Source organism: Danio rerio, chromosome 25, assembly GCF_052040795.2.
Source record: "Danio rerio strain M-AB ecotype USA chromosome 25, GRCz13ab, whole genome shotgun sequence".
Taxonomy (NCBI): domain Eukaryota; kingdom Metazoa; phylum Chordata; class Actinopteri; order Cypriniformes; family Danionidae; genus Danio; species Danio rerio.
The window spans coordinates 33,755,001-33,770,713 of NC_141045.1; the positions used below are offsets into that span (position 1 = coordinate 33,755,001).

The 15,713-nt window shown below is 34.5% G+C and overlaps 1 protein-coding gene and 1 long non-coding RNA gene across 2 annotated transcripts in view; one reads left to right on the forward strand and one right to left on the reverse strand.

Moving 5' to 3' along the window:
- tnni2a.4 (troponin I type 2a (skeletal, fast), tandem duplicate 4) overlaps positions 1-2,295 on the forward strand; it is a 10,561-nt gene extending 8,266 nt beyond the window's left edge. The window contains 1 exon segment of the mRNA NM_001009901.2: positions 2,037-2,295. Coding sequence (NP_001009901.2) covers positions 2,037-2,126 — 90 coding nt within the window. The 3' untranslated portion in view covers positions 2,127-2,295.
- LOC147837885 (uncharacterized) lies at positions 2,055-6,634 on the reverse strand. The gene is made up of 2 exons (XR_015526710.1): positions 3,948-6,634; positions 2,055-3,043 (listed from the first exon to the last, which is right to left on the reverse strand). It is a non-coding gene; the product is annotated as an uncharacterized LOC147837885 (long non-coding RNA).
- Between the last annotated feature and the right edge of the window lie 9,079 nt (positions 6,635-15,713).

Sequence of the window (15,713 nt, forward strand, 5' to 3'; positions counted from 1 at the left end):
CATGAATAAAATGTTTAAAAGAAAAATAAGTAGCCATTTATTCCTATTTTGGTGAATAATTATACATGAAGCCTTGTTTTCTGATAAAAAAAAATACCTCCAGTAAAAGGTTGCACATATAAAAATTTTACAGTCAAGAATACATTAAAAACAACCTATTTTTTTCACAGTATTATTTGTGATTTTGAGCTCACTACACTTGAAATCTCAAGTTTATGCACTTTCATTGTATATAAGTAAATTAAATGAACCAAAATGCTAAATTTTAAGTAATGTTCAGTCAACTTAACTTGATTGTTTAAGTAAAGACAACATTAGGGTTTACAGTGTATAGCAGTGCGTGACTGTCAGCTGATGCACTTCATCGTTATAAGTAGATGCTGTTTACCAAACAGATTCTGTACACCCAATTTGAAGTGAAAGTCTGGGTTTTGAGTGCGTGTTTGAACAGACATATACACATAATTAATAATAGTAACATCTAAAGATGTCGATCTTGGTGGGTTTTTTCAAACCCGACTAATTTTGTCCTTATAAAAAGTTAGGAAAGCTTTTATTATAACATCAGATCTGTACATTTTAAAAGTGACACCTCCGTTATTTAATGTAATCAAGTGAAAACACATAAATGAGATTCATTCATTGCTCTTTAATCAGAATGTTTAAGTTATACATTAAAGATTAATGAGATTTGATAACTTGGTTCTAATTCTTTATAATAGCTATTAGGTTTAAAAAGATTAAGTGTTTGCTAATTTATTAGCTGCTAATGTGTACTATTTATTCTTTCTTTTGTAGATGATAATATGAGAACATATTCCTGACTGTTTAACTGTTTATTTACAGCTCCACAAAAACATATTTAGTAATTTGGGGATTTTTTTAGGGTGGGGGATATCTCTTATTATATTGGGCATATCCTTTATTTGTGCCTGTGTTGACAGGTATGGTTCAAACAGCCACTAAAGACCATTTTGGGGTGCGATGTTGAAGCACACATGTGATTTACAATTTGCTGTGGGAAATAGTGTTTGGTTTGAAGGCTAACATACAAAACAAGACACAAAAGAATGAAAACAAAAGGTGAAGAGAATGCAGTTCTGATTCTAAGAGAAATCCTCAGCGTTTGGCATAGTTTTGTAGCTATCAAAGCATAATTGACCATATATCCATCTATCTTTCTACTTTTTTACCTTCACATTCATACATAAGCTGCATAAGCTTATTTCACATTATTGGATTGAAAGCCCAAACATACTATACCAGCCTGATCTCACGAGAAAACGTAAGTATTTTACGTTTTGGCAGTTTAGTGGCTAATTCGTACGAATTTGTACGAGTTCAGTCGTAAGAAATTGTACGATTTTAAAAAGGAGGCGTGGTACCTAACCCCACCCCTAAACCCAACTGTCATTGGGGGATGAGCAAATCATACTAAAATGTACGAATTAGATCGTACGAATTCGTACGAATTAGCCACTAAATGAAAAAGTTACGAATTGCCGTGAGATTGTGTTGACCATACCCATAAACCATCCACTCAAAGAAATGAACAAACCTACAATGAAAGTGTAAATAACGTCTCCCTCATCTACTTGTCATCCAACTGGCAAAAGAAAGCTCACCGAAAACTGAAAATTGTGTCATCATTTGACTCCAAACATTTGTTCCAAACCAGTTTTAGTTTTTTAGGAAGTCTTTTTGATGAATTTTAGAAACTACTTACCATCGACTACCATTATTTTTCCTACCATGGAAGACATTGTTTACCAGTTTCCAACATTCATCAATATAACTTCTTTAGTGTTAATAATGTAGTTCTTTAGAGTTCAACAGAACAAAAAAAATCTCAAACTGATTTTAAACAAGTCAATGGTGAGTAAATGATTACATAATTTTCAGTTCTGGGTGAACTATCCCTTTATTATCAGGTGTCAACAGGGCTCTTGTGGCCCAAGTTGACTGTATTTGACCCTTAATTCATCTTCGTCAGTGCTCTGTACTCATGTGTGATATCTTTTTTCCTCTCTCCACAGTCTGTAGAACAGGTCGGCGACTGGCGTAAGAACATTGAGGATAAGGCTGGTATGGACGGCAGGAAGAAGATGTTTGAGTCCGAGGCTTAAGATGTTTTATGTATTTTTTCCTCACATATATGTCTTCAGATTTCTCTGCCAAACATCTTTCTGTCCTGTAAACCTCCCGTTCCAATAAAAAGTATTTTCCCTGGACCATTTTGCACATTGTACATTGTCTCAGTGTTAAACAGCATGGCATTAAAGATTAGTGTATACATATATATTTGCCTTTGTGTTTTTGCTAGAGCTCTAAAACTATTAGCAAGAACATTGTCATTCAAAAGGGCTTAAACTGATTTTTTGATGCTTTTGAAACAAATCTCTGCTGCTCACCAAGGCCGTTTTGATTTGATAAAAACGTAACATTCTGAAATATTATTACAATTAAAATGTCATTAATTTGTGACGTGGCAAAGCTGAATTTTATTTATCATCACTCAGGTTACAGCATAGCATTTTCCCTCAGAAAGCATTCAGATACACTGTAAAAAGAAGACTTTATTTAAGAAAAAAGTACAATTTGCATAATTAGAAAAATTATGTTGTCAACCTAAAAATTTTTAACTCACACTTTTGCTTTTAAGGCATTGAGTTTACTTACTTTAAGTAACTATTTACTTTTTACAATGTATGCTGATGTGATACTTAATGAACATTTCTTATTATTATTATTAAAAATAATTTTGCAGCTTCATATTTTGTTTAATCTTGAAAGATTCATTTGAAATCGTTAGCATTAAAAGGCTTCGTTGCTTTTAATTATTAATGGCTGAACAAAAATTTATTTATTTAAAGATGTAAAAAAAAAATCAGTAATTTTATGGTTTATTTCCAGCAGCTGCGGTGGCGGAAAAAATACAACGTAAAATAAGGGCTGTTAAATTACAAAAATTTACTGTAAAATAATAGACATTAAATTACAGAAATTTAATGTAAAATAACGGACATTAAATTACAGAAATTTACTGTAAAATAACGGACATTCAATTACAGAAATTTACTTTAAAATAACGGACATTAGATTACAGAAATTTAATGTAAAATAACAGGCATTAATTACAGAAATTTACTGTAAAATAACGGACATTAAATTACAGAAATTTACTGTAAAATAACAGGCATTAATTACAGAAATTTACTGTAAAATAACGGACATTAAATTACAGAAATTTACTGTAAAATAACAGACATTAAATTACAGAAATTTACTGTAAAATAACGGACATTAAATTACAGAAATTTAATGTAAAATAACAGGCATTAATTACAGAAATTTACTGTAAAATAACGGACATTAAATTACAGAAATTTACTGTAAAATAACGGACAATAAATTACAGAAATTTACTGTAAAATAACGGATATTAAATTACAGAAATTGACTGTAAAATAACGGACATTAAATTACAGAAATTTAATGTAAAATAATAGGCATTAATTACAGAAATTTACTGTAAAATAACGGACATTAAATTACTGAAATTTAATGTAAAATAACAGGCATTAATTACAGAAATTTACTGTAAAATAATGGACATTAAATTACAGAAATTTACTGTAAAATAATGGACAATAAATTAGAGAAATTTACTGTAAAATAACGGACATTAAATTACAGAAATTGACTGTAAAATAACGGACATTAAATTACAGAAATTGAGTGTAAAATAACAGACATTAAATTACAGAAATTGACTGTAAAATAACGGACATTAAATTACAGAAATTGACTGTAAAATAACGGACATTAAATTACAGAAATTTACTGTAAAATATCGGACATTAAATTACAGAAATTTACCTTAAAAAAGGAAATTAAATTACAGAAATTTGCTGTAAAATAACGGACATTAAATTACAGAAATTTACTGTAAAATAACAGACAATACATTACAGAAATTGACTGTAAAATAACGGACATTAAATTACAGAAATTGAGTGTAAAATAACAGAAATTAAATTACAGAAATTTACCTTAAAAAAGGAAATTAAATTACAGAAATTTACTGTAAAATAATGGACAATAAATTACAGAAATTGACTGTAAAATAACGGACAATAAATTACGGAAATTGACTGTAAAATAACACAATAAATTACAGAAATTTACTGTAAAATAAGGGACAATAAAGAAATTTCTTTAAACTTAAATTTACTTGAATTTAAATTTCTGGTAAATTTCTGTAATTCAACCTCTGTTATTTTACAGTATAATTCTGCAATTTAACGGCCGTTATTTTGCGCTTTTTTCCTATTCCCCAGCTGATGGAGGTAAACCATAAAACTACAGATTTTTTTTTAGGTGTAATTAAACAACTTTTGCGGGGTAAAGAAACTGTAAACAAACACTGACAAAACAGATTTAAAATAAGTTTTTGCAACATGTATATGCATTTGATGACAGTTCCTCAAAGACATAAAGGAACTTTTTTAATGTATTTTTATTTTTCTGAAAAAATACGAAATTATCACAATTAGTAGTGTATACTGAACAGTCATAATATCATACGGCAATACTGTTGTACACTTTATATGAAATTAAATGGTTTATTCATGTGTTCTACAGTATTTATGTGCTTTCTGTGTAGAGCACGGTAAGACTTGTATAATTTATTTGTAAGACTTGTAATAAGTTATTTTTTGTTTAGGTTTTGTAACCATATGTTGAAATAATACATACAAAAATACATACAAAAAATGTATGTCTAAAATTAATTATTACAGAATTATTAGCCCCCTGTTTATTTTATCCTCAATTCCTGTTTAATGGAGAGAATATTTGTCCAACAAATTTCTTAACATAATAGTTTTAATAACTCACTTTTAATAACTCATTTGTTTTATCTTTGCCATGATGACAGTAAATAATATTTGACTACATATTTTTCAAGACACTTCTATACAGCTTAAAGTGACATTTAAAAGCTTAACTAGGTTAATTAGGTTAACTACAGGTTAGGGTAATTAGGCAATTGTTTAAGGTGGTTTGTTCTGTAGACTATCAAAAAATATATAGCTTAAAGGGGCTAATAATGACTTTAAAATGATGTTTAAAAAATTAAAAAACTTTTTTTAAAAGAAAAAAAGCTTTTATTCTAGCTGAAATCAAACAAATAACACTTTATCCAGAAGAAAAAACATTATCAGACATACTGTGAAAACTTCCTTGCTCTGTTAAACATAATTTGGGAAATATTTAAAAATAAAAAATAAAAATAAAAATTCAAAGGGGGCAATAATTCTGACTTCAACTGTATATGCACCTAAATTTTGCCTATATGTGGCATATACAGTATATATGTTTCATATATGCGCATGTATCCTCATATAGGTTCCTTCCATGTGGGTAATACACAATGTGACGAAAGTCTTGTTGTCGATCCCAATTGTAAGAGCAACAAATAACTTGACTTCTAGTTGATAATTTTGAAAAAGGTTGATTTATTAGATGTATCATCTACTGAACTGCATCCCAATCATCACACATACTGCAGAAGACCTATTGGAACCCGCATGGACCCAAGACTTTTGTCAGGTATTGTAGATACTTTTGCATGTGCTGTGTTTTTGACACCATACAACATATTTTTGTTAACTTAAAACAAAAAGAATAACAGAGAGTCCTAAAACAAGTTTTGTTCCCTTACAGGAACCAAGAAAAGAGATCATATCTCCCCTGTCCTCCCCTCATTGCACTGGCTTCCTATAAAATTCAGAAGTAATTATACAATCCTTCTTTTCACTTATAACGCATTGCACAATTCTGCCCCGGCCTATGTCAGTGAACTTATTAGGCCTTATCAGGGCCGGAGTGGAACTCCTTTTTAGCTCTGGAGTTTCAAGCCTTAGACCGGCCCACCTCAGTTGACGACTATATTAATATAACGTTATTTACAATTCAGTTTCTAAAGGCTGATTTATACTTCTGCGTCAAACGCCGGTGTATGCTACGGCGCTGGCGCGTAGCCCTTCGCCGTGGCTGTCGCTGACGTGCACCTCTCAAAAAATTTAACTACATGTCGCAACGACGCGTAGCGTAAGCTCTGTGATTGGTCGGCTTGGTAGCGCTGACGAATCTGGGCGGGACCGAGAGCCGCGCGAATGGCGCGAGCGATTGTTTACAAGTGTGGAGTCCTGTGAAGGAGCTCCGGATGGTAAGTTTTGTTTTGTGTTTACCTCGTTGTTGCACGTCCGCCGGTTCCTGCCTCAAAATGAGCGAGTTTGAGCCACTTGTACATCCCGGAAGTGTTCAGGAAAAGCAAAAAAGCAGCGAAGAAACTCGACACAGAGGAACATTTACACCTCACTGCCAACTAGCGTTTCGGAAGTGTTATTGCAGACTGACAGAGACAGCGCGCAGAAGTATAAATGTACAGCTACGCGCGTTGCATGCGCCGTGGGTTACGCCGGTCACCTGACGCAGAAGTATAAATCAGGCTTAATGACACTAACACGTCTTTTTCAAGGACACAGCTGCTTTAGAACTTCAAATGGTTTTCATAAATATGAGAACATTAATTCTTTTTAGATATCCAGTCCTTTGTAATGGTCGTCACAAAAAAAATATATATATATATATATTATATATAATATATAAATATAATATATATTATATATAATATAAAAATAATAATAATAATATGTAACCCTACATAAGTAACCGAAACAGTATTATATGTCTTAACACTAAAAATGAAAAAATATATTTTACTCCGGGGTGATTCGAACTCGGATCAGCGGCATGAAATGCAATGTGTTAACCACTAGACCAAGCTTGCACTGTTAAGGTAATGAGTTCGGGATAAAGAATAAGTATTGCACTGTTATCTGCTGCTATTGATGTCTACTGTTTTTCTTCCCTTTTTAGATGTCTGATCAAGTTATATCAGATTCCTTAATGTTGTGAATCATCTGAGCAGGTGTAATATTCATTAATATTAATTAATATTTACTAAGGTGCCGCTGTTTGGGGTGGAATGATAGTAACATCATTATCAAACTGCGGGCTGCATTTTGCTCACGGGGCTGCGAGAAAATTAATAAAAAGAGCAGGGCTGTGGCAAAATAATGAATAAAAATAGTGTTGCTATGGTCAGTTAAATAAATAAATGAAAAAAGTGCAACTGCTGAGAGTGCAAGCAGCTAGGGACACCGGCCCTCGCGGCCAAAAAAACAGACCGGCCCACCGGGAATTCTCCCGGTTCTCCTGATTAGCCAATCCGGGCCTGGGCCTATACAGCTTGTAGACTGTTAAGATCCCATGACTAGTTTCTTTTGTCTGTCCCTCGTTCTCGCTGCAAATCAAAAGGTGATCAGGCTTTTTGTTGCAGCCACAAGGCTCTGGAACAGTCTCCCTCTGAACATTAGGATTTCTCCTTCATTGGATGCTTTTAAATCTAACTTAAAGGTTCAGGACACCCTAGAGAACTTTTTTTTATATATTAACAGATTTGTGTGTGTAGCCTTCATAAACGGCTACTAAGTGACGTGGGTCCGTGTCTCACAGCTTAAGCTTGGCACTGGTCTGGCAGGTCTGCCTTGCCTTCGGAAAGCACGTGCTCTCATGAATAATTAAGCAGCCGGCTCTTCTCATAGGATAAGAAAACTCCGCTATGAATAATAATGTGAAACCGACGCGTCATCATTGCACTTGCAGTACTTCGATACGTCGCCGATTTTGATGAAAAATCATTTTAAACCCGGAAGCTGAAATTAGCTGACAAAAGCTCAAAATTATCCAGTTTTCCTCACAATTAACGCTGACAGGTGCTAACATTAGGAAGGAAGGGAGATTCCCGTAATAAGCGCGTGCACGTCTAGAACGTGCTGACGTGAGACGTCTGCTTTAGCCAATCACAACAGTCAGACGCATTTACGTCCGCGCGGTTTGTGAGAATAAAAGCCTTTGAATATTTTTCCAGACACATTTAGCTGCTAGAAGTTAGTCAGATCACGTTTATATGTTCTTCTTAATGCCAACTGTGTAAATAATCATCGATGAGATGCTTATGATAAGCCTCTGTTTGTTTACCTTCAATCTTTGCGTGTGCCTGTGAAACAGCCTGTGAGCGCCTGAACACGCACATATTATGACATGCAAAAGTGATCCTGCGAAAGTTGTTCACAATATTGATCATCCACAGAGTTTGTAATTTAGTCAAATGTTTACAAATACAAGCGCAGCTGTTTAAAGCTCATTTGTGGTGATTGATGTCAGAATTTACCGGTATTTTGGAATGGATGTGTGAATGCTCTTTTCCGGAAAATTTCCGTAACGTCCTCGCCTGTGTGAACAGCGCTTTTTTGAATATACCGGTAAAGTCGTTCCGGAAATTTTCCGGATATTTACCGGTATCACTGTGTGAAAGGGGCTATTGTCTTAACTGATGCTCAACACAAACAAATCTGTTAAAATAAAAAAAAAAAAGTTCTCCAGGGTGTCCTGAACCTTTAATAGAACACGATTATCTTTATAATGATATAAATTGTGGTTGTCTGTACATGAAATTACGAATAACAAATGTAGCAGGGCATTAAATTACTGTTTATCTCTTTGCATTTTAACTTTGTAAACTATAAACTCGTGCGTCTCCTCACGGTTTGTCTCAATTTGTGAGCTAACTGACAACAACAGTTGATCACTCCTCATCTCCCCTGCTGGCCACGCCCACTCCTGCCCGATGCTCGCGGAGCTCCACGGCCATTAATCATGCATCTTTTAAAAAAATTTTGAAGTAGACTTTAACCGAAAGTGGGGGGTGTCATGATCCTTTAAAGACTTATTTTTACTCTCTTGCCTTTGAGTGACGCATGCGTGTTATTTTTTAATTTTTATTTTAGTATTACTTTTATACTTAAATATTTCCTTATATTTTTCATACCAGTTTTTATTTTCGAGTTTATTTTATTGTATTTGGTTCAACTACGGTTGTGTAAAATTGTGCTCTATAAATAAAGTTCGCTTGCCTTACTGAATTAATCTCTCTTAATATTTGGCATGGCTTTTTATTTTTCATCCAAGCTGCTCTGACACAATCTACATTGTAAAGGTGTTCTAGAAAGAAATATGACTTGCCTAAAAGCCTAATTACAAATACTTCATCTCAGTCACCACAGCTGTTCTTCCTAACAAATACATTTGGTCTGACCCTTTCATTTTTCAAAAAAGACAACGCAGAACTCTCACTGCGAGACCCTTAAGCATCTCAAGTTTGCACTTTCGCAGCCAGCCCACCAAACATCTCCTGTTTCTGGATCCAGAGCTCTCATCGCCTCCATGTAAGGTCAGGGCTTGTGTGGTCTCTCCATGTTCAGGGTCCCTCTTGGGTTTCTCCAAGGAGCTCAAGTGTTGAACTGACTCGCTAAATATATCTCCTGACCCCAACACAACACATGCAAGAAGATGCCAAACTATGTTGAGGGCACATAATTTCCACAGGCACTTAGACAGACACCCTGAAACCCAATGCGAGGGTTATAACATTTGGGAAATCTGCCACCATGAGATCCGGTGTCCATTGGGAGCCGTTAAGGAGATTGAGTTGCAGTTAAAACAGGCTTTTAAATATGTTATTGGTAATGTCAACATTTATTTATTTTATCCCATCTGGATAATGCATTAAGAGTTAAATGCAAACAGTATGAATGGTAAAAGTTTTAAAGCGGTCTTATGACATTATTAAGTCAGGTATGTCATGGTCTCAGTCACACAAAGTTATGAGAAACAGCTGCCTTTAAGACAACATGCCTGCAGCCAGGGGGGGTTCGGGTGGTTGGAACGAACCACCCCCAACGGCCAAAAGGTCCAGAATTTGTCATTTTAATTATTTTATGTAATTTAACAATATATGTATATATAATTATTATATATTAATATATTTATATTTAATATATATTGTAATAAAGTGTCATTTTAAATTACTCTGGCCAGTAATTTGAATCCCATAGAGCCTCAAAGCCACAATAATGTGACATAACCCACTGACTGAGTGGTAACATTTGAATCTTTGATGCGACATCCATACTGAGTAACGCTGTGGGTCGAAAAGAGCAAGAAGGCAGAAAAGGTAGGCAGCGGCATCATTGTTGCAAAATATTGAACACATGTTCAAAAAGACTGCCAAATGTTACTTACTTCCTAACAGATAAAAATCTGTCCCTATCGATGAGGTTCTAGACCAGGGTTCACCAATCTCGGTTCTGGAGGGGCAGTGTCCCTGCAGGGTTTAACCCCCAACACACCTGCCTGGATGTTTCAAGTAGGGGAGACCGGGTATAGTTGAAACACAGGGAGAGTTGTAACACTACACTGTAAAAAAAAAAAAAATTAATTTTACAAAAAAAATCTCTAAATTTTTTTAAGTATTTTTTTGTGATTTCAAATTATATTCAAAACTTAGTAAAATGACAAATAATCTCATGAATAATAAAAAATAATTTCATTTTAGGTACTTTATTATTAAAGACAAATTACTGACATTTTTGTTTTTTTATAAAGGGAAATTACAGTATTATTTATACAGTATTTTTTCTGTTATTTTAAATTATATTTAAAAATCCGTAAAAATTACAAACAATATCTGTAAATTAACAGCTTGACTGTTATTTTATGTACTGACAAATTACAGCAACTTTTCTGTTTTATACAATAAAATTGCTGTATTATTTACACAGTGTTTTTTTCTGTTTTTTATGAAGTACATTTAAAGTTACGTAAAATTTAAGTAATAAATTGTAATTACTTGCTCTGTAAAAATAATAATAATAATAATAAATCATAAAAAAAAATGTCAAATGACTGGCAGCTACGGCTGCCAAACAAAAACCATAAAATTATGGTAAAATTTCTTTGTTGAAATAAAGTACAAAAAATTATAAATCAGAGATATTTTCATTCAAATGTTTACAGAAAAAACACTGTTATTTTACAGACTTTTCCTAGATTATTACGATCAAATCCGTTCAATAAAGTTACACACATCCACCTGTTCCGGATTCCGCTGATTGCACACACACAGTCGGAGGATCATTATGAACTTATTACATGCACTTTAAAAGCAGCATAGACCAATTGCTTAGTGTTATTACACTGTTACTGTGAACATTATGATGCGTTTCTCTTCTTTTGCCTTGCTTTGTTCGTTAATTGTTTACGTTGCTGCTGGGACTGACCATTTGCCTGTTATTTCTCCATGACTCTGGATTCCCTGCATAATGTTACATCTGTTTGCCCCTGTGTTGACTGTTGTTTGCCTGACCATCTCTGTGTAATAAACCTGCATTTGGATCTGCACTTCTTTGTCAGGGTCCTCTCCACGTTACAGTTTCATTTAAGATCTGTAACTGAATCATTCCATAGAACTTAAACCTCTACATGTTTTACATAAACACTATTCAATAAAATGTAACAACTGTAATTTTAAAGTTGTAAGAATTTTAATCAGTTGTATCTCATTTATTTTTTCCAAATTTTTTTGATCCAAAATAAAACTGTTAAATTACAATCATGGGCATGTCTTGGCATTTTATTTAAGGTGTCTAATTGTAATGATTTAGGGAAAATTCTTTTAAATAACATTGTTTTCTCTTGAACTTTTAGTGCAGTCACTTTATTGATGGTGTTTGATCATAATAATCTAGGAAAAGTCTGTATAATAACAGTGTTTCTTTGTAAAACTCTTAGTGTGTAACTTTATTGAACGGATTTGATCGTAATAATCTAGGAAAAGTCTGTAAAATAACAGTGTTTTTCTCTAAACATTTGAATGAAAATATCTGTAGATTTATTATTTTTTGCACTTTATTTCAACAAAGACATTTTATCATAATTTTATGGTTTTTGTTTGGTAGCTGTAGCTGCCAGTCATTTGACCTTTTTTTACGATTTGTTTTTCTTACAGTGTACCAGTTTCACGAATCAGGCATAAGATAGGGGTCATGTAACATTTCCAGTTTCCTCTGGCATCCTTAACAATCACACATGGAGATTTTCCAGTCAGTCTTGCTGTAACAACAGGGAGATGACACTCACAACAGAAGGTAGAATCCAAATGCAGGTTTTAATCGTTGTCAGGCAAGCAATGGTCAGGTATAAACTGATATATATATATAGGCAGTCCAGAATCATAATCATTACACAGGCGAGAGGTCAAAAAGGCAGGCAGCAGGCAGGGAGAACAAGAGTAAAAAGCTAAGTCGAAAACAAGACAGGATAAACGCGTTGTAATGTCATTTATACAGTGAACAAGACTCGGCAACATGTGTGTGGAAAAGAGGGGTTTAAATAGTCCAAATAATCATTGTGTGAGTGGCTTCAGCTGTGAGAGTTTAATCAGTCTGGATCTTGAACCGGTGGTGTGTGTGTGTGGCCTGACTGGGTGTTGTAGTCCATAACATGGCAGATATGTAGTTCAAGGAGTGTGAATGCTTACCAGCGACCTCTGGGGGTTAGCGATCGCTGGTAACAATGACACTTGCAATCTCTCTAGAAGCTACAACAGAAAATCAAAATCTGAGGTAAGAAAGTAAAAATAAACAGCAAGATAATATTTAGTTTAGTACAGTACCTCTACCATTGTAGATGATGTTATATGAGTTATATCAGGTCAAACTGTCGTTTCTGTAGAAAAGAATGGTGTATCAACCTCCTGCTAATTTCAAAGCGCCATGCTAATACAGCTACGTAGCTAAACAATAGATGACAGTGGCGGTGTAGGTTGAAACACGCGTTTTGAAAGTATACAAACACACACACATACATATGAATGTGCACGTACGCACATGGACACACAAACGCACATGTGCATGCTTAAACACACACAAGATGCACGTACACTTGCAATATTCACATTTATTGTATTGTCGCAGTCGTTTATTTACAGTAAAACTGTTGTTGTGGCATATCACTTGTAGTACCCATAGTTTTTGTGCATTTTGTTTACCAGTTACAACTTACCCCAGTATGTGTTACAACCAACCCAGTAGTGGGGTAGCTTGTAACAAACGACCACTTTGTATTTGTCATCATCTCACACAGTCTGTGATAGTTTAAGAAATTTAAATAGTTGACGTGTAGGAGACAAATGTGGGTACTTTGCCTAAAAGTTTTAGTCATGTAGCAAAAAAACAGTAGTTTTAGGTGCTAAAGAAAAATTGTTTTACAATCATCCCCGGTCTCCCCTATACGTAAGACCTTGATTGGCTTGCCCAGGTGTGTTTGATTAGGGTTGGAGCTAAAATCTGCAGGACACCGGCCCTCCAGGAACAAGTTTGGTGACCACTGTTCTAGGCTAACTGGCCACATTATTTTTTAAATAACTGTCAGACGAAGGCTTTAATGGCAAGCAGAGTCCTCAGCCGCACTTCACAGAAAAAGGCGTTAATCCTGTCACGTCGGTGTTTTTGAGGCTGTTTGGTCACTTCATTCGTTTTATTCTTACCCGAAATAAATCCGATCGCTCAAACCACTTCAGAAGGTGATCTGGGATGCATTCCAGATGAAACTGTACAGGTCTAATCATTTTTTTAGACACAATTAATATAAACAAACCAAATTATGACCTGGAGAAAATCTGACCTGCGCCTGAAACACCTGTAGGTGCGCTTTTACAGTCAAAATTCTATACAAAACATGTTTGCTATAAGCATAAAACATGTGCTCTAACTTTTCACTCCTGTAGCCAGGAGGGTTCTGGTGGCTCGGAAGACCCACCCATCACTGACAAAGGTCAAGAATTTGTCCCCGACAAGAGCTCATTTGTCCTATTTTGACTGCTATGCCATCATAAATAATGAAAATAATCCATCGAAAAAAGGCTTTAAGACCAAACGGATCCTCTGTCGGCTGTTGCTTCGACTATAATCTGATGTAGGAGAAGTCTTCTGTCACCACTGTATTGTTTATAAACAGATGAAACATTTTATAGGTAAGTTTTATTCTAAATCTTGGACTTTATTCCTGAAATAAAAATGAGCAATAAAAAGGTGTGAAGCACCAGATGCAGACCATGTTGAATTAATTTGAGTATATTGTGGCTATTGTCAATATCCAGGAGTTTTTATAGTTTTTTTTTTACCAAAAAGACTAGAAAAATTCAGAAGAATTCATTATTTATCATTATTAATAATTATCATTAATAATTTAAATTTTAAATTATTAATTTAAAAAATTAATTAATAATTATTAATTATCATTATTATTATTATTATTATGTTTTAATTATTATTATTTTTTATTATTATAATGGTGAAAAAGTGACTGAGAACAGTTAAATGTCCTGGCTAGTTTGTTTTTTGTTCTAATAAATGACAGTAGGCTACAGTTTTTTTTTTTTTACTTTAAAACTTTAACAGATTGCAATTCGTCCTAATGATATATGATAAAATTAGTATGTAAAAAAAAAAAAACAGTCTTGTTTTAATTTTTCTTTACTGCACATTTTTAGGAAATAATTTTATTACATCAAAAAGTGTGGTTATGATGACATCTGACTTGCTAATCCAGCAAAAAAGAAAAAGAAAAGTACTGCTTAAAATGTCACTAATAGTATTTAAATCTCATAGTTAAATGGAAACTGAGGCGTGTAACTGCAAAAAGGTCCACTTTTTGAGAAAAAAGAACCAGCCTCTTCAGCAGACTGGCTACGGGCCTGACTTGCTGAGGACAATATGATATATACAGTACAATAATGGTAGATTTAATAATGGTTCTTTTGAAGATATTCAGGCGAGGCAGTGGCGCAGTAGGTAGTGCTGTCACCTCACAGCTAGAAGGTTGCTGGGTCGCTGGTTCGAACCTCGGCTCAGTTGGAGTTTTTGTGTGGAGTTTGCATGTTCTCCCTGCCTTCGCATGGAGTTCCTCCGGGTACTCTGGTTTCCCCCACAGTCCAAAGACATAATAAATTCAAGTCATATAAATAAGAATAGGGCGTCATGTTGATGCAGTGGGCAGCACGATCGCCTCACAGCAAGAACGTTACTGCTTCGAGCCTCAGCTGGGACAGTTGGCATTTTTGTGTGGAGTTTGCATGTTCTTCCCGTGTTCTTGTAGGTTTTCTTTGAGAGCTCTAGTTTCTCCCTCAAGTCCAAAGACATGTGCTTTAGGTGAGTTGGATAGGCTAAATTGTCCATACGATATGTGTGTGACTGAGAGTGTATGGGTGTTTCCCAGTGATGGGTTGCAGCTGGAAGGGCATTTACTGCGTAAAACATATTCTGGATAAGTTGGTGGTTCATTCCGCTGTGGCTACCCCAGATTAATAAAGGGACTAAGCTAAAAAGAAAATGAGTGAATAAATGAGGGTAAATGACACCTTGATGTTCAAAAGCATGTCAAAACGGCAAATCCATTTGACGTCAGTACCTTGAAATGTGAAGTCATTCTTATTCATTTTATTTGAATTGATTATATTTAGCAAGAGAGCAGATGAGCAGCAGCGCTGGTGTTGACTGAAGCTTTTACTGAACTGCTGTCTGTCTAATTCACTCTGCTGGTCAACTCTACCACCATCTGGTCATTCATAACACTTACAGTACATTAGATTAGAAAAAAATGAATGCATAATCATGTTATACGGGTTTCACAAACAATTTAAACACCCCTGCCCTAGCCGTTCTTCCAACAGCCGACATTAGTTC